The sequence below is a fragment of the Amblyraja radiata genome, chromosome 33, assembly GCF_010909765.2.
Source record: "Amblyraja radiata isolate CabotCenter1 chromosome 33, sAmbRad1.1.pri, whole genome shotgun sequence".
Classification (NCBI taxonomy): Eukaryota; Metazoa; Chordata; class Chondrichthyes; order Rajiformes; family Rajidae; genus Amblyraja; species Amblyraja radiata.
The window spans coordinates 1,442,531-1,460,466 of record NC_045988.1 but is presented as its reverse complement, the minus strand read 5'-3'; the positions used below and the strand labels follow the sequence as shown (position 1 = coordinate 1,460,466).

The 17,936-nt window shown below is 39.5% G+C and overlaps 1 protein-coding gene across 3 annotated transcripts in view; it reads left to right on the top strand.

The window, feature by feature from the left end:
- Positions 1 to 17,936, top strand: part of ube4a (ubiquitination factor E4A) — a 45,252-nt gene that overhangs the window by 21,878 nt on the left and 5,438 nt on the right. For all 3 annotated transcript variants that reach the window (XM_033049700.1, XM_033049699.1, XM_033049698.1), the window contains exons 5-16: positions 51 to 203; positions 898 to 1,057; positions 3,093 to 3,295; positions 6,015 to 6,206; positions 8,352 to 8,685; positions 10,061 to 10,187; positions 11,298 to 11,605; positions 13,317 to 13,449; positions 14,205 to 14,392; positions 14,900 to 15,000; positions 15,880 to 15,993; positions 16,738 to 16,912. In XM_033049700.1, the coding sequence (XP_032905591.1) occupies positions 51 to 203; positions 898 to 1,057; positions 3,093 to 3,295; positions 6,015 to 6,206; positions 8,352 to 8,685; positions 10,061 to 10,187; positions 11,298 to 11,605; positions 13,317 to 13,449; positions 14,205 to 14,392; positions 14,900 to 15,000; positions 15,880 to 15,993; positions 16,738 to 16,912 (2,188 nt within the window). The remainder of the gene's footprint in view (positions 1 to 50; positions 204 to 897; positions 1,058 to 3,092; positions 3,296 to 6,014; positions 6,207 to 8,351; positions 8,686 to 10,060; positions 10,188 to 11,297; positions 11,606 to 13,316; positions 13,450 to 14,204; positions 14,393 to 14,899; positions 15,001 to 15,879; positions 15,994 to 16,737; positions 16,913 to 17,936) is intronic.

The following is a 17,936-nucleotide window of genomic DNA, read 5'->3' as shown; positions in this document are numbered from 1 at the left end:
AAAGTCAAAGATGACGAACATTAATTTTAGATAATTGTTTATTTTAACAGGCTTTGTTCAATCGAATGCTGATTCCAGAACCAGGAACTCATTTGATCTGTATGACACCGGCAAACATTATGAATGTAACCGCTGATCGAGATGCTGGAGAGAAGGAAGTCATGAAATACCTATTTGCTTGCTTCCAAAGAGTAAAAGGGGAGGTATGCACATGCAAGTGTTGCTCCTGTCTCTGGAACGCAGTAATTCTCCTTTATGTTATTCAATTGACTATTTGAGAGGAATAGATCGGGTAGATGCACAGAGTTTCTTGCCCAGAGTAGGTGAATAGAGGATGAGAGGAAAGAGATTTAAGGTGAAGGGGAAAAGATGTAATAGGAATCTGAGGGGTAACTTTCACACAAAGGGTGGTGGGTGTATGGAACAAGCTGCTAGAGGAGGTAGTTGAGGCTGATACTATCCCAACGTTTAAGAGACAGGTACATAGATAGGACCGGCCTGGAAGAATATAGACCTGACGCAGGCAGGTGGGACTAGTGTAGCTGAGACATGTTGGCCGGTGTGAGCAAGTTGGACCAAAGGGCCTGTTTCCACATTGACTATTTCTCGCATGTGACTAGAAAATGAATAACAGTAGCATGTCCATTCAAAGTCATCACATTTTGGCCTCTGCCACACTGAATATTTCAGTTCACATGTGAAATCAACTTATGTACTTGACGCAGACCTTTGCCCATGTAGGTATGGTATGGATGGAATTATTTAAAGAGGCAAATAAATGTATCAATTTCAGCCTGTAAGTTAAAATCTGTGCTGGAATCATTTTTACTATTTGAAATACTACATAATTGTACTTTTTCTGTTCGATAGTTTGACGAAAATATGTTTTCTCAATAGATTACAAAAGTCCCAGAAAACTTGTTGACTTATGCAATTCGTTGTAAGGCCCTGATTGTGTCCAATACACGCACTGCTCTTCTCACTCCTGAGATCTATGGTGATCAGAATATCTATGAACAAATACTTGAATTGCTTCTTGAAGGAGTAAGTGGACCACGTAAGTAAATATTCCAGCTGTAATATTTGTGTGAGGGGCTGAATCAGTTTGCACTATGTTTTGGTGAACGTGAAAGAATATATTTTTATACAAGAAATTGCACTTGTACAACACCTGACAAATTTGAGATATTTAGTTTAGCTTAGGGATACTGGAAATAGGCCCTTTGGCCCACTGACCATCGATCACCTGTTCACACTAGTTCTATGTTATTGCACTTTCTCATCCACTCGCTACACACCAATTTACAGAGGCCAATGAACCTACAAATCTGCACAGCTTTGGGATGTGGGAGGAAACGAGCTCCCGGATGAAACCCATGCGGTCACAGGAGAATGTGCAAACGCCACACAGACAGCATCCGAGATTGGCATCAAATCTGGGTCTCTGGTGCTGTGCGGCAGCAGCTGTACTGCAGCACCACTGTACCGCCTAAATGTTGCAAAGTCCTCCATAGCCACTTCAGTATCTTTTGAAGTGGTTGGCATTCTAATCACAGTTACTAGTTGAATGATATACTCAGAATTGTCATTTGTCATTGCCCAAGAAATTTGGTCGCAATTGATTTAAAGTCAAAATTGCTTAGTGGGTTTGAATCGCACTAACAAGCCACATAAGCATGCAATGGGAAATTGATTGTGATCTCCATGTATGTGATGGGGTCGGCTGGACATAAAATTGTCTGAAAGAGTGTACCGACCTGAAATGTTGTCTATCAATTTTCTGCCACAGATGCTGCCTGACCTGCTGAGTTCTTCCAGCATTTATTTGCTCTAGATACAGTAATAGTGTCAGCTGGGGTGCTATGTATGATTGACATTGTTTCTGAAAAATTGGAGCCAGAATAGGTAATGTGAAAGTCGCATGGGTGAGAACAAAACCAGATCTTGGCAGAAGGAAAAGGGGCTACTGGGATGCAGGTTAAATTGATCCTTTATCTGAGCTGCTTACAAATAATTTCCCACAGAATTCATCGATAGAATCATTGTAAATTCCTCCTTTGTGGAGGGAACCCAAATCTTAATTTCCATGGTTTTGGAATGCAGCTGGATACACCTTCAGGATACACAATTCCACTGCCATGATTTAAAAAAAAAAAACAACTACATATGCAGGAAATGTGTAATAAAAACAGAAAATGTTGGAAACACATAATAGGTCAGGCAGCAACTGTGGAAAAAGAATTACCGTGATGCAAGGTTATGCACTGGTGTCCTCTCCCATTTCCAACATGCCATTTGTTGTTTGGTCAAACCATTTCAAGCCCAATCTTGGAGCAGTGTTTCCCATTGATATTATGTGTGTCTATTTATTTTTTATGCACTGTACCTATTACTAATTTTGAAAAATCAATACAAAATGTTATTCATTGGCTTATTTCATGGATTGCATCACTAAAAGCATACTACTATCAAAATATTTAAAGCTGAGGGTGATATATAGAGAGGACAGGACATTTGATAAATTTATCGTATCTATTCCAGTATCTTTATGGACAGTAACAAATAATGGGGCTGGAGGGCTGAGGGGACCAATCGTGCCAATGTTCTGAAATCTGAGTATATGGATTGGATGGGAGGTCTAAGAACATTGTTTTAATGAGATTAATTGTGGACTGAAATGATGCAGATGATTATTTAACTTTCTTGTAAATAAAGACTTTAAGAAACCTTCAAATTAACATAAATGTGATTAGAAATTGGAGGCCCCAAGCACAGTGAGGTACTAAGATAGACTGTTACTACTGCCTTGAGCCTGCTAAGTGTGCAGGGAAGTGGGATGAAATGTAGCTCTGGGTGTCAATGCTTCTAGCCTTACATTTGCAAAGACTCCGTCGATCAACTGTATAGAGATGTGGATGGTTATTCAATCTGTCGTGACCACCATCCAAAAACAGGAAACAGTTTCCACTATAAGAATTTATAGAACTATAATAATTGATATTTTGCAATAAATATCGTTGATGGAAAGCTTATTAGCATTAACCATTCTACTTGTTTCAATAAAATTAATGGTGTAATCTCTACTTATACAGAGTTTGATGATGTTGCTGAGTTCATGGAAGAAGTAATAATGATGTTAAAGGAAGAAGAAGAGGTCAGGACCTTCAATGAAGTCATATTTCCAGTTTTGGACATAATACTACACCGTATTAAAGAGTTGGATCTCTGCCACGCAATGCTGTACAGCTATCTGGATGTCCTCATTTATTTCACCCGGCAGTTTGACCTAGCACAAGTAAGAAATCCTTAAAATTCTATCCTGTATCCTCTTTTGGTTTGCCATGGTCACTGAAGTTACCTGTAGTGGAGTTTCTATCAGCTAGATGTACAATGTAATGAATGCATATTATAGTCTGTTAGCTGCCCTTCCCACGTACCATTCAGTTTAGTTGTTAAAACATTTGTAATGTTGTCAAGTCAAGTCAAGTCAATTTTATTTCTATAGCACATTTAAAAACAACTCTCGTTGACCAAAGTGCTTTACATTAGTGCAGGTACTAACGTGCTACAAACAGTGGTACAGAGATCAACAATACATACATAAATACATACATACAGCACTCCCTCAGAGGACCTCAAGAAAGGCTTGAGTGTAGAAATAAGTTTTAAGTCTAGACAAAAGAGTTGATGGAGGGGGCAGTTCTTATGGGAAGAGAGATGCTGTTCCATAGTCTAGGTGCTGCAACCGCAAAAGCGCGGTCGCCCCTGAGCTTATGCCTAGACCGGATGGTCAGTAACCCCAAGTCGGCCGATCTGAGGGACCTGGAGGTGGTATGGTGGGTAAGCAGATTTTTGATGTAGGTGGGGGCAAGCCCGTTAAGGGCTTTGTATACATGAAGAAGGAGCTTGAAATTGATTCTGAACCGCACTGGGAGCCAGTGGAGAGAGGCCAGAATCGGGGTGATGTGGTCCCTTTTTCGGGTGCCCGTCAGGAGTCTCGCTGCAGCGTTTTGGACCAATTGCAGGCGGGACAGGGATGATTGGCTGATGCCAGTGTAAACGGAGTTTCAGTAACCAAGGCGGGAAGAGATAAATGAGTGGATGATCAGTGAAGATCAGCAGACATGTGATATGAGAAGACACATGACTAAAACAAAATCATTATTTTGTGCTACTATCCCATCTTACATAGTGGGGACAATATCACCCAGTAATTCAGATTAAAATGTGATACAATGTGTTTGAAGGAAGGGTGAGTTTCAATCCTGTTTTCAGTGAATCTTTAAATAAAACTAAAGATTTAAGTTTTAAATTAAGCAATCAAGGTGCTTCTGGACAATGTGGAGTATGGGATGGGTAATTGTTTGCAAAGTGTGTTCAGCATGGAAATGGGCCTTTTAGCCCACCAAGTCCATACCGATTACTCGTTAAAGCTAATTCTGTTATCCTGTTTACCTATTCACTCATTACCTAGTTGGGGCAATTTACAGAGACCAATAAACCTACAAACCCGCATGTTGAGGGATGTGATTAAAATTGAATCTGAATCTGAATCTGAATCTGTGGGAAGAAACCCATGTGGTCACAGGTAAAATGTGCCAACTCCACGCGGACAGCACCCAAGGTCAGGATTGAACCCAGGTCTCTGGCACTGTGAGGTAGCAGCTTTACCAGTTGCATGACTGTGCCACCACACTGTTTTGATGCTGATTCGTTTGAATGGTTAAAATGAGCTCCAGATAAAACACCTTTTCTGTTCTGTTGTGCTGCAGCTACAAAATCTGCAAAATGACCTTTGAAAATGACCTCGTGGAGTGTTAATCATTTCTTGAGAGTTTAACCAAGAATAGCTTGCATGACGAAAGTTGCCTTAAAAATGTACCAGTCAGCTTGACTTTATTGTCTTACCTTGCTCAGCCCTCAAGTTGCTGACTTGGATTGGGGGACTGGTTCCATGGCTGCCAGCTGCCCTCTGCCACTTACCTCAAATGGTTGTATTTTTAATATATGAAACTATCTGCTGCACTACAGCACAACTGATGTCATAGAAACATAGAAATTAGGTGCAGGAGTAGGCCATTCGGCCCTTCGAGCCTGCACCGCCATTCAATATGATCATGGCTGATCATCCAACTCAGTATCCCGTACCTACCTTCTCTCCATACCCTCTGATCCCCTTAGCCACAAGGGCCACATCTAACTCCCTCTTAAATATAGCCAATGAACTGGCCTCAACTACCCTCTGTGGCAGAGAGTTCCAGAGATTCACCACTCTCTGTGTGAAAAACGTTTTTCTCATCTCGGTTTTAAAGGGTTTCCCCCTTATCCTTAAGCTGTGACCCCTTGTCCTGGATTTCCCCAACATCGGGAACAATCTTCCTGCATCTAGCCTGTCCAACCCCTTAAGAATTTTGTAAGTTTCTATAAGATCCCCTCTCAATCTCCTAAATTCTAGAGAGTATAAACCAAGTCTATCCAGTCTTTCTTCATAAGACAGTCCTGACATCCCAGGAATCAGTCTGGTGAACCTTCTCTGCACTCCCTCTATGGCAATAATGTCCTTCCTCAGATTTGGAGACCAAAACTGTACGCAATACTCCAGGTGTGGTCTCACCAAGACCCTGTACAACTGCAGTAGAACCTCCCTGCTCCTATCCTCATTCAATCTTGCGCACCTTTGTAAGCACACCCTCTCTCCCATTCACAAGATTTTAAATGTGCATTTTCCACCTGGGGAAGCTTTGATTGGAGCAAAAATTCTGTTTTTCTTGATATTTTGCTATTCTTTTTGGAGATCTTGCGAAAATCCTTATAATTCTGTAATGGATCGTGGGGATCTGGCAGTTGATATCTACATGTTTAAAGTTTTTTAAATGTGTTATGTTGTAGCTGCTGATTACCTATAATACATTTACGTTTAAGTTAATGTCATTTGTTTTAATATTTAAATTTAATATTTGATTTTTTTTAATCCATAAATTGCAATGTAATTAGTTTGTTAAATTTGTCATTAGGCTTTCTTGGATTACATTAAACCAAAGGATCCAAAAAATGGGAACATGTACCAGCAGACCCTGCTAGGAACTGTCCTGAACATTTCTTGTTTGCTGAAGACTCCAGGACTGGTGGAAAGTCACTTGTATTTTCTGAATCCTTCACGGTCTAATCCTCAGGAAATAAAAGTCCAGGAGTCGAATATTCACCAGGTGCGTCTTTGGCAAGTTGGGTTCTTTGAAGGCCTGTGGTATAGTGCATGCAATTATTTGTTATTTTCCACCACTTTTATTTCAGATTGCCACACTCTGCCTCTAGTTCAACGAGTAGATTGTATATTTAACTTTGTGTAGGTCAGGGGTGGGGATCCTGCGGCCTTCTAGGCCATTAAGTGCGGCCTTTTGAATGAATCCAAATTTTGTTGAACAAATCCTTTTTTTATTAATATGTTTGTGTTCGTCTTTTATTTTAATTTTATTCTTAAAATGAACGTATTTAAAATACTAAAGAGTAAAAGAAGATTCAACAAAATAATCCTCCCCGACTGACGGCCACAATTAAAACATTAGTAAGTCTTAAGGGCTATTTTAACAAAATAATGTACATTTTGAAGTATATCTAATTGAAGTTTCTTGGATGCGGCCTTATTAGATTACAGCTAACTTAATGCGGCATTCCAACGTGAAAAGGTTTCCCATCCCTGGTGTAGATCAATCTTACAAGTAGCCCCAGAATTTTCAGTAAATATTCAGATTATTAGTAGAGAACCTATAGTTTATCTTGCCTCCCTTGTTCCTCATTTCTTCTTCCAACCACACAACCTCCTTAACCTCAATCCAGTGGAAGTTTCTGTATATCAAATTGGTGTCAGAATCCACTAGGAATTGGTTATTTCTACATTTAATTCAACTTGAGACGCTTGCATTTGTAATGAATGGATGGTGATTAAATTAGAGATTGGGTAGCTCGAAAGAATTGGATTGAGTATTGAGTATTCCCCTTTGTAATTGTGTTCCAGAATGGTTTATGGTCATCAGTTCTGTCATTGGCATCTCATGACTGTTTCGTTAATTTGATTCATGTTGTGTATTATTAAGGAAAATATTTGTTGCCGATCTCTTACTGTCCTTTGGACAAGATGCTGCCTTGGTCTCCACTATTCCATCCAGCAGCCTGTTCCATAGGTTGTTCAAAATAATATTCACATCAAGACAACTTGAATGTTATTCGTCGAGTTTATTGTCATATGCACAGGCACATATATGCGCAGAAACACACAAAAGCAAATTATACTTAAATTGCACGCATTTCTAAAAGAAAGAAGTGCAAAAACAAGACATTGGGGCAAAAAGATTTATTTTTTTTTTTAAAAAACAAGTCCCTGGTTTTGTCAATGATCTTATTGTTGACATTGGTTTGGAGTTGTGCAGGTTGGTTCAAGAACCTGATAGTTGTCGGAAAGTTGCTGTTCCTGAGCCCGGTGATTCTTGCCTCATTTATCTCCGGGATATTCCTAAAGATATGTGACTGATAATATCCTCGGACCAGTCCTCTAGGTCCTCTGAAATGTTTCAGAGGATATTGTTTTAACAAATTTTCCCACAAATTATTCAAGTACCAACTGGGTGTTTTTTGGATGTAGGTTTACTTGTATAAGATTTCTGTGGGTTGCGGTTCTGCTGCATACAAAAGCACCCAAGTCGGCTGCAACCAGTGTAAATGGTTTGTTGCATCATTAAGGGTTAAACATAACCATAGCCAGCTACACAGTTAGAGGTCATGTACCTTGTGGCACAATTTGAAGAGTTGTCCTGACCAACATCATTGACACAATTATGCCTATATTACAGGGTATTATAAATAGTCAGAAAGTTTAAAAAATGCAGTGATGAAATTCTGAAATAAAATGCTGGAAAAATCTTTCTGTGGAAAGGGGAATGGCCAATTTTTCAGTTCTGAAACCCTTCATCGAACTATTTATTGCCAATGGTCTGCCTTCTTCACTGATGTAAAAAGTAATCCATTTGACAAATTCTGGAAGCTGTTGATATGTGATATTTCTCTATTTCAGATTATTTTTAGAATTACTCCAATTAAACATGGGGTTGTTGGTGACTCTGCATTTATTCATTGAGATCACGTGGATCTAATAGTTCTAAACCTTGGTCTTTACATTTTCTTTTGAATCTCTTTGTCATTGAGGGCGCACACATATCTGCTGTTAATACTGATTGGATTGGTAGCCAGCTTTGCCTCATTTGCCTGTTGGTTTTCCTGCTGCTTACATCAGACATTAAGTTTGTTTAACATCTTAGTTTGGAGAAGAATACTCAGATGTTCTTACTTTCATTTTGCAGTTCATGGTTCAATTTCATGACAAACTCCATCCGATTCTACGGAACCTCATCCAGCTTTCCCCTGATACAAAGCAAGGAATCCTTTCCTGGTTGGGAAACTGTCTCCATGCCAACTCTGGTCGGACAAAAATCTGGGCTAACCAGATGCCAGATCTCTTCTTCCAAATGTATGCATCGGATGCCTTCTTCTTGAACCTTGGTGCGGCTTTGCTGAAACTTTGTCAACCCTTCTGCAAACCAAAGTCACTGAAGCTTTTAACTTTTAACCCTACTTATTGTTCCCTGAAGGAATTGAATGAAGAAGAGCAGAAAAGTAGAAATGTACATATGAAAGGTAGGATTGAAATGGAGATGGTGTATTTTACCAGTGGCTAGACGTTATTTTGGTTGGGTTGTTAATCTTTCATTTTGTGCAACACTGTTATTTTGTTAAAGTTTCCACAGTTCCTATGTTAAATGAAGCACGTATCTGTCATCTTGGCTCTGATTGACACGGTAGTCAAGCTAAATAAAATTCACTGAGGGAAACCATTTTATTCTGCTTCACTTGTAAGTTAGTTTTAGCATCATATTAAGACTAGCAAAGATGCACAGCTGGTTTTGATTTCCATAACGCATTAAAATTAAGTACCAATTGCCTTTTTGATGTAGCATTTGATTGTGCTTGCCATTGACAGTCCCAGGTTCTCACTGACCTTGGCCATGATTTCTATTCTGTTCGAGAGGTAATCAAGACAAGTCAGGCTATACTATACCTAGTCATTGTGAGCAAGAGCTAAATGTCATCTTGGAACGGAACCAAAAGACTGGGAGTTCCTATGTCAAAATCCTATGGGATGATCAAAGATTTCATTAATATAGGTGTACACGTATTGCATGCCAAATAACTGCTATGTTATCAGTCTGCTGAAAACTGCTATGTTGCCTGATGTATAGTTCTGCCCAATCCACTCTTAGAAATATGTGAATTTGAAATGGCCTGATGGCAGCGTTTGCTAGAGGTGAAAGTAACCGACAGAGGGGAGAGGAGGTGGTGGGTTGAGGAGGCTATCAGGGTGAAGGAGTGGCTGGTTGCAAGAAAAGTGGAGGGTCACCAGAAGTCCGGTCAAAGCAGCAGTTAAGGAGCAATAAATACATTGCTGGAGGAACAGCAGGTGAGCCACATGGGGTGGGGTCGGCGATAGAAAGGAATTGTTATTGCTTCATACCAAGATGTCATCAATTCCTTTCTGACCTGCTGAGTTCTTCCAGCAGTTTTGTTTACTCCAGATTTCAGCATCTGCAGTCTCTTGTGACCGCAGTTAAGGGGAGATGGTGTTGGAAATACTAGCTACATCTTCAGATAAGTATCCTTCCCTGTTCTTGGTAACCCAGTTAAATTAAAGGAGCTGGGATTGTTGTTTGCATGTGAAGTGGGGCAGCAAATGCTGTATACATGGTGCTGGGCATCACTTCTGATACATTAGCCATGCAGTGGGCGCTACATTTTTGCTTCAGTTAACAAACATGGCTTTTTCATCATTGTGAATTTCGAAACTGTTTTAACACCTGCAAAAGGGTACCACTTCTTTGAATTTGGAGCCTATAATAACCTATATGTAAATTATTATGACTTGATTCGGGAAATCTGTTCTCTATGAATCACATTAAATATGAAAACTTAAGCACGAAAATCTCTCTTCTGACAGCTTTTTATTTCTTTACCTTAGGCTTGGACAAGGAGACATGCTTAATTTCTATGCCATCGGAATTGGAGCCACCATTCGCTGAAACATATAACCTAGTCACGGAGAATTTAGTCCTGACTCAGTTTGCTTTACGCTTGGGTTTTCACAGGTACTGAGAAAATGCATAAATAACCAGATGTAAGAAATTGTAAAGATGAAAGCATATCAAAACTGGCGTATCATGAGCCATTTAATTTTCCTGTTCTCTTCATAGAAAGAGAACTTTGACCACTCTGAGATGGGATTAAATCCTATTCTGGGGTAACCAAGCAGAAAACTTGGATGAATCATTGACTGATTGAGTAAACGATAAACTAGCCGCCAAGCCTGAGAGTTTTGTCATTTTAAATGTGGATATGCACATTCATACAGCCAATAAGGGCAGTAAAGATATTGAAGGTTTTATGAGTATGGTGGCAAGCTGCTCACCAACACATGCTAAGAGTTATAATATCAGATATTGCGATGAATCTGGATATTAAATGACAAATGTAAATAAAAATCAGGCAGCATATGTGGAAAGAGAAACAAGGTCAACAAGCCTTTGTTGTACCTTCCGCCACATCATTTCTATAACTTAAAAGTTAGCTTACTTTCTCTCTTTCCTAGCTCTGATGAAGAAATTTGAACCTAAAACATTAACTCTCCTTCCACAAAAGCTGCCTGACATGTTAGGTATTTCCAGCATCATGCATAATTACTTAAGGTGAAGGCAAACTGGGTATCGTGGTCAACTGTTCCATGCTGAGACCCAAATGAGAAAGACCATGCCCTGAAAATCCATTGATTATCTCCAAAGAGTAGTGTCTTTGGATATAAGAGATAAGAGGAATCGACTTTTTTAAAGGGTGATCTGTAGTGATACGATCCCTCTTTGACCATGTAGTTGACAGTCAAAAACGAGGTGAAGAAATCTTCCTCAACATTTCCCTACTTCTATCATCTGTTCACTTAACCAATTGTTCAAAGTTAGGGGCAATTCCCATTAAAACAATAATTGATGTTTTAATGAAATTTCATATATTTCTTGAAAAACCAACCAATGTGAGTATTAAAAATAATTACTGTTTCAATTTTGAGCATTGTAAATCGCCTTTCCTACCATCGTGATCTACATGCAGGATTTCTCCCAATGTCATCCTTTTGCATTGCCTCAGTGTGATGTCCCCTATAGTGCATGGACCTCTCAAAGATGCAATTGGGTTCTTTGTTTTTACAGATTACACGATCAAATGATAAAGATGAACCAGAGCTTGCACCGGCTACAGGTTGCCTGGAGGGAAGCACAGCAGTCTTCCAACCCAGCGGCAGACAACCTGCGTGAGCAATTCGAACGCCTGATGACCATTTATTTATCAACCAAAGCAGCAGCCACAGAGCCACAGATGCTCCAGAACTGTATGAACTTGCAAATCTCTACCACTACGATATTGGTCCAGTTTTCTCTAGGCAACCGAGGAACAGAATACATGGAGGTGAAATTCCCTCTTCTGGATGTGGAATACTGCATGCTTTCTCATATTCCAGGTATATAGCATGTCCTAACAGAGATTTAAGCACATTGCATATGATCCCTGTGGATGCTCAATCAATTACATTTTCAAGTTGATATTCATGGATTTTATTTTGATGGAGTATCAAAGGATATGAAATATTGTTAGGTTAATAGAATTGAAATGAGAAATCGGCCATGATCTTGTTGCGTTAGGACTTGGGAGTTATAGACAATAGACAATTGGTGCAGGAGTAGGCCATTCGGCCCTTCGAGCCAGCACCGCCATTCACTGTGATCATGGGTGATCATCCAGGTTGAATGGTCTGTGCTGTTATCTGGGCATACAGGGCATCTTCACCTTTGAGAACTACAAAACAAAGAACACCAGTGTAGTTTTGTTTAATTGTTCATTTTATTATTTTAAAAATCTTTTCAATGTGTGCATTACTCGTAGAGAGAGCAATAACTGAAGCTCAATGTTGGCCAATGATACCTTGGACCTGCATGGCCCTCTTGAATATGTGAGCATTTAATATCCTTTGCTCACCACATTTGACATTTTGTTCTGTTTTTTTTTTTTACCTCTCAAAATTAGCGTTCATCCTCTGTCTCTTCTGCTTCTAACTGCAAATACTTGTGAGCATGACTAAAGGTTAACTAATTTTTATTTATAGTGAAACACTGGTCTAACTTTTAATGTAAGTTATATTGTTCAACGTGATTATAGGTAGCTCTTGTTCCCATTGTCTTGTTTCTTTGCGGTGAGTTAATCTGAGCTCACTTTTAGAGAGTAAAATCAGTGTTTACAGACCTGCCAAACATGTCAAATTCCTTGCTCCTTTCTATTTCCAGGATTCAAAAGGACACAGTGCTGGAGTAGCTCAGCAGGTCAGGCAGCATCGCTGGAGAACATGGACAGGTGACTTTTCACGTTGAGGCACCTACTTCAGACTAATAACTATTTACTTATCAACCGAAGCATCAGCCATCAGTTTGAAGAATGTGCTCGACTTGAAACACCACCTGTCCATGATCTCCTGAGATGCTGCCTGTCGTGCTAAGTTTCTCCAGCACTGTGTCCTTTTGTATATTAACCTGCAGATGCGGTTCCTTGTTTCTACATTCTATGGACAATGGGGACTGTTGGTGGGCGGGTGGGGGGGGGGGGACAAACAAAAGGGGGAAGCAGGTGTGCTTTGTAACTTTGTCAGTGTCGTGGGTGGTTGCTGTTTGTATACATTGTGTATGCAAGCAAAGAATCTCACTGTGCCTAGTCACATGTGACAATAAAGTATTCCTATTACTAATTATGCAGTCAGCCTCAATATTGACTTACTTAGCATCTCGCTCTCTTTCCTAAGAGAAAGTAAAGTGAATGGGCACCAAAACACCAAAGGCCTTCTTTCCAAACCATAACCAAGGCCACTTCACAAAATAGTGGAACTTTGTGGGTGGAAATGGACGTTATATTTCTTAGTAAGTTACAGTGGTCCGAGACTATACTTTTAACTGTGAGCAAAATTTATTTTTCTTACAATTAGCAGGTCTGTCATCTCCTGGGTAACGGTATTCAAAGTGTCTATGAAATGATTATGTAGTATTTTGGAATGTTCTCAAGGCCTGCAAACCTTTTTCCATTTCAACCTAATTTGATAAGCAAGAGTGTAAAATACTTTCTAGTTAATAATGTGCACTGTTTCTTTTTGATATAGTCACTATTCTGTTTCCATTTCTTTGTCACAGAATTCTTTGCTGAAAATCTGGGAGATTTTTTCATCTTCTTACGAAGATTTGCAGATGACATTCTGGAAACTGCAGGCGATGCCCTGGAACAAGCCCTAAACTTTGTCAGTGTATTCATGGGTAACGTAGAGAGGTAAAAGCTGGGAACTTCTTGAATTTATTCAGCAATGTACAGGTCTTAGATAGATGTAGATTGTGACACTATTCATGAGTGAAAGGAGCAGAATTCAGCCCATCAAGTCTACTCTGCCATTCAATCATGGCTGATCTATCTCTCCCTCCTACCCCCATTCTCCTGCCTTCTCCCCATAACCTCTGACACCTGTATGAATCAAGAATCTATCTATCTCTGCCTTAAATATATCCACTAACTTAGCCTCCACAACTTTCTGTGGGAAAGAATTCCACTATTGAGTTAATATAGATTTGTCTCCCAGGAGCATTTGGATAAAATAGCATGCAAGCAAAAATTATTTTCTGCAGCAAAGATTGGAGCAGAGTTTCACAAAGATTCTTTCATCTGGAGTATTGGTCATTTTCATCATATTAATACTTTCATCAAGTATTATTTTAGGCATTTGAAATCTTTTTGTCTTCTTGCACTAGGAGAATAAACCATCAATGCTTATCAGGGTTATACACTTTTGAAGCAGAACATTATAACAGCAGCTTTAAGTATTGAAAGAGTATCATTAAAAAAAGTATTGCAGTTGAAAGCACCAGACTTTAAACCTATTGATGACTGGCATATTTTGCCCAATTTCTTCCCCGCATCTCATTTACATCATTATTTCTTTTCATTTACAAAATTGTAACATTGAATTGTGTTGAGGGATTTGTGCTGACTGACTGGCTAGCTTCTTTCCTCTGCTCCCTTCAATACCTCAGGATGAAGAACCCTCATTTACGAGCAAAGCTGGCTGAGGTGCTTGAGGCTGTGATGCCTCACATGGAGCAGGTGCAGAATCCAATGATGAGCAGCATGTTCCACCGAGAGCGGGCCTTCGCCTCATTCCGACAGGCATACTATCTCGCAGAAGCACTTATCAAAGTGTTTGTGGACATTGAATTCACAGGTATGTGTGAAATGTTGTAACATAAATGCTGAAGGACTAGTATATAACTATAGTGATAGTCCTATACAACTATAGTCACCACATACTTTAAAGTACTTCATTGGCTACTAAATATTTGTTCACTTACATCTTGATGTATGAACATCACACCTCTCTCTACTTTCCAGAAAGTTGTTCGAGGGGTAAAATATTGTCCCTATTTATTGTTTTTCACCAGAGAGCATGGAATTTGTTTTTGCCCTAGACTGACTCTACCATTTTATGATTCAGTGATACTTTATTGTCACATGTACCGAGGTACAGTAAAATGCTTTGTTTTGCAGACAACCCGATAAAATCACAAAACCATATATCACCAGGGCAGTACACGTGTGCTCACCGAACAGTCCTATCTATTGGCTGCCCCTGCACTTGGCAGCGGGTCCAGAGAATTTCTAAATAACAACCAATTCTTGATATGAACGTAGTTTTATTGAGACCACTGTTGCTGACATTTTCTGCCTCCAGGTGATCCACATCAGTTTGAACAAAAATTTAACTACAGGCGACCTATGTATCCTATACTAAAATACATGTGGGGATATGAAAACTACAGGGAAAGCATAAAGGTTTGTCTTACTTTTAACGTATATTAAAGGTATTATTTCCTACACGTCCTCACTATATAAATAAATATACTCTTTGTAATCAGTCCATGGAAAGTATTTTAAAAGAGGTATCTTTTATACTCGACAACAATATTTTCTTTTAATATAATGATGGTAATGTAATAATCCAAACATGTGAGTAAATGATTTTGTAGTTATTCATTGCTGGCCAACCAGTTCCACAGTCTTAATCAGATCCATAGTCCACAGGATACAGCAAGTTTAAAAGAAAGGGGAGGGGGTGATTGAATGAGAGTGAAGTAATGAGCATGGGGGGAGAGGGGAGCAAAGTGATGATGATCACTTTGACTCATTGGGTCTCATTACTAACTTTTGTTTGCAAATGTCAGATCAGAGGCTTCCTGTTGAAGTGAGTGTGGAAACTTTACAGGACAATAGTGGAAATATATGAAGACCTTTTACTTTGGTGATTTTATGCTAGTGATGTAACAAACACAGCCTGTCAAGTTTTACTTTAAAGTTGAGTTTGTTGGCTTGGAGTCCTTGGGAAAGACTGTGTGCATGGTGTGGGAGATTAAAAACTCAGCGACACAGTTTAGGTGCATTCTGGAACTAGGGAAGATGTTCCTGGAGAGTGGCTGAGCTCTGATCTTCTGTTCCCAACTTTGAATGCTAAAATGTGCCCAAAATGCATCCATCTATAGAAGGTGCAACTTCAGATGAAGCAGAGATTCTTTAGATGGTAATGTTGTATTGAAGTAAATTTACAATTTAATATCTGGCAAACCAGAAAAATATATTATTTTGCAATTGCCAAAAGCTTGTGATTTCATGCTGTAAGGTACTATGTAACTGAAGCTGTTTTCACTTGGCTTACAGAATTTAGCTGACTATGCATTTGACAACTTGGAGGCAATGAACCCTCCACTTTTTCTCCGATTTCTCAATCTGCTCATCAATGATGCAATCTTTTTGTTGGATGAAGCTATCCAGGTATCTTGTGGCAGAGTTATTTTAGTTTTTAAACATACTCTTCTGTTGTCTCCTTTAACAAAAGTCAGTTATATAATAATTAATTTAACTTTAGTTTTGTCTTCCCACAACTCCTGAAAATACTGACTCATTGTCATGTACCAGAAGATCTGATTTACTTTTGGGATGTTTCCAGGCTAGGTGTCCTGAAGAAACAAGGAACCACAGATGCTGGTTTACTAAAAAATATAAAGTTCTGCGGTAACTCAGCAGGTCAGGCTGCATCTCTGGAGAACATGGGGGGGGGTGACATTTTGGGTTGAATCTGAAATGTCACCTATATATATATATATATATTCTCCAGAGATGCTGCCTGACCCATTGAGTTAATCAAGCATTTCTAGTCTTTTTTGTGTCCATCTCTCAATTCTTTGTTTGAATGTCTTACTAGAGCATTACTGCTGAGACTAACTCTATTTCAGCAGGATATCCACTCAGCAGTTTCAAATCAGGATCTCCTCAGCAGTGATCAGGAGCGGGAACTCTTACTAATTTTATTTTCCCCTCTCCCTATCTCAGGGACATTGTGGGCAGTGGTTGATGTGGTGTGGGTGGGGGGGGGGGGGGGGGGGGGGGCATGCAATAGCAAAAGCTACCAGATGATAGGATAAACCTGGAATAATTATGTTTCTATCTCATTAAGCATTTTAGGTTTGGCCACAAATCTGTAAATTGTAATGTGAGATCTTTTATTCAATTTTATAGTATTTGAGCAAGATTAAGATTCAACAAATTGAGAAAGACCGAGGGGACTGGAATAATTTGGCTTCTGAAACTCGCAGGGAAAAAGAGGGCAACCTTCAGATGTTTGGGCAGTTGGCACGCTTCCACAACATCATGTCCAACGAAACAATTGGAACGTTGTCCTTTCTCACTTCAGGTCAGTGAAATGCCATGTACAGTAAAAGGGTGTCAGGGGTTATGGGGAGAAGGTCGGAGAATGGGGTTGAGAAGGAAAGATAGATAGATCAGCGATGATTGAATGGCGGAGTGGAATTGATGAGACGAATGGCGTAATTCTGCTCCCATCACTTACGAACTTATGAAAAGAAGAATCAAGGAAGCATTGGTGTCTGATAGCTTTAAAAACTGCTGCTTGTGGAGTTTAGGGAACACCAAATGGGGTTAATTCACTTCTTGTACTATTTCTATATTACTGCATAACAGTATGTCTTCCTCGAAGTAGCATTGCAGCAGGAACATAAGAATAGTTTAAAAGCATTCAGCCTATTCTGCCCTTTAATTAGATCATGGAAAATAGGTATCTGAACTCCTTTTACCTGCTTTAACTCATTTAATGCCCATATTCTATATACACAGATCTACCAATACTATGTGTAGGAAAGAACTGCAGATGCTGGTTTAAATCGAAGGTAGACACAAAATGCTGGAGTAACTCAACGGGACAGGCAGCATCTCTGGAGAGAAGGAATGGGTGACGTTTTGGTTCGAGACCCTTCTTCATAGTCTGGAGAAGTCTGATTCCTATTAATTCTTTCCAGAAATGCTGCCTGTCCCACTGAGGTACTCCAGCATTGTGTGTCTACCAATACTATTATCCCCAAATTTGATTATCAGCCTGCATTGAATTAACTGAATTCAGGCAAGGCAGCAGGATGTTGCAAATGGCTGTTGTATCTTTGGGCTGTAGACGGGTGAAAACAAGTGGTTCTGTTCCTGGCCACTGTTTGGACACTCTTGTTGGATGGGATTGGAACTGAACTTGGCTGTGGAAGTGTTCCCAAGCAGTCAGTGACAGTTGGACAAAACTGGTCAATATGCTGAGCTTGGCGATCAGCGCCTCTCAAAATCCACTCCCAACAAGAGTGGAAGAGACGAAAAAATTGAAAGATTTTTTTATATTTTAAACCTCATTCAATTGCAGGAATTTTGTCTGAAGAAGG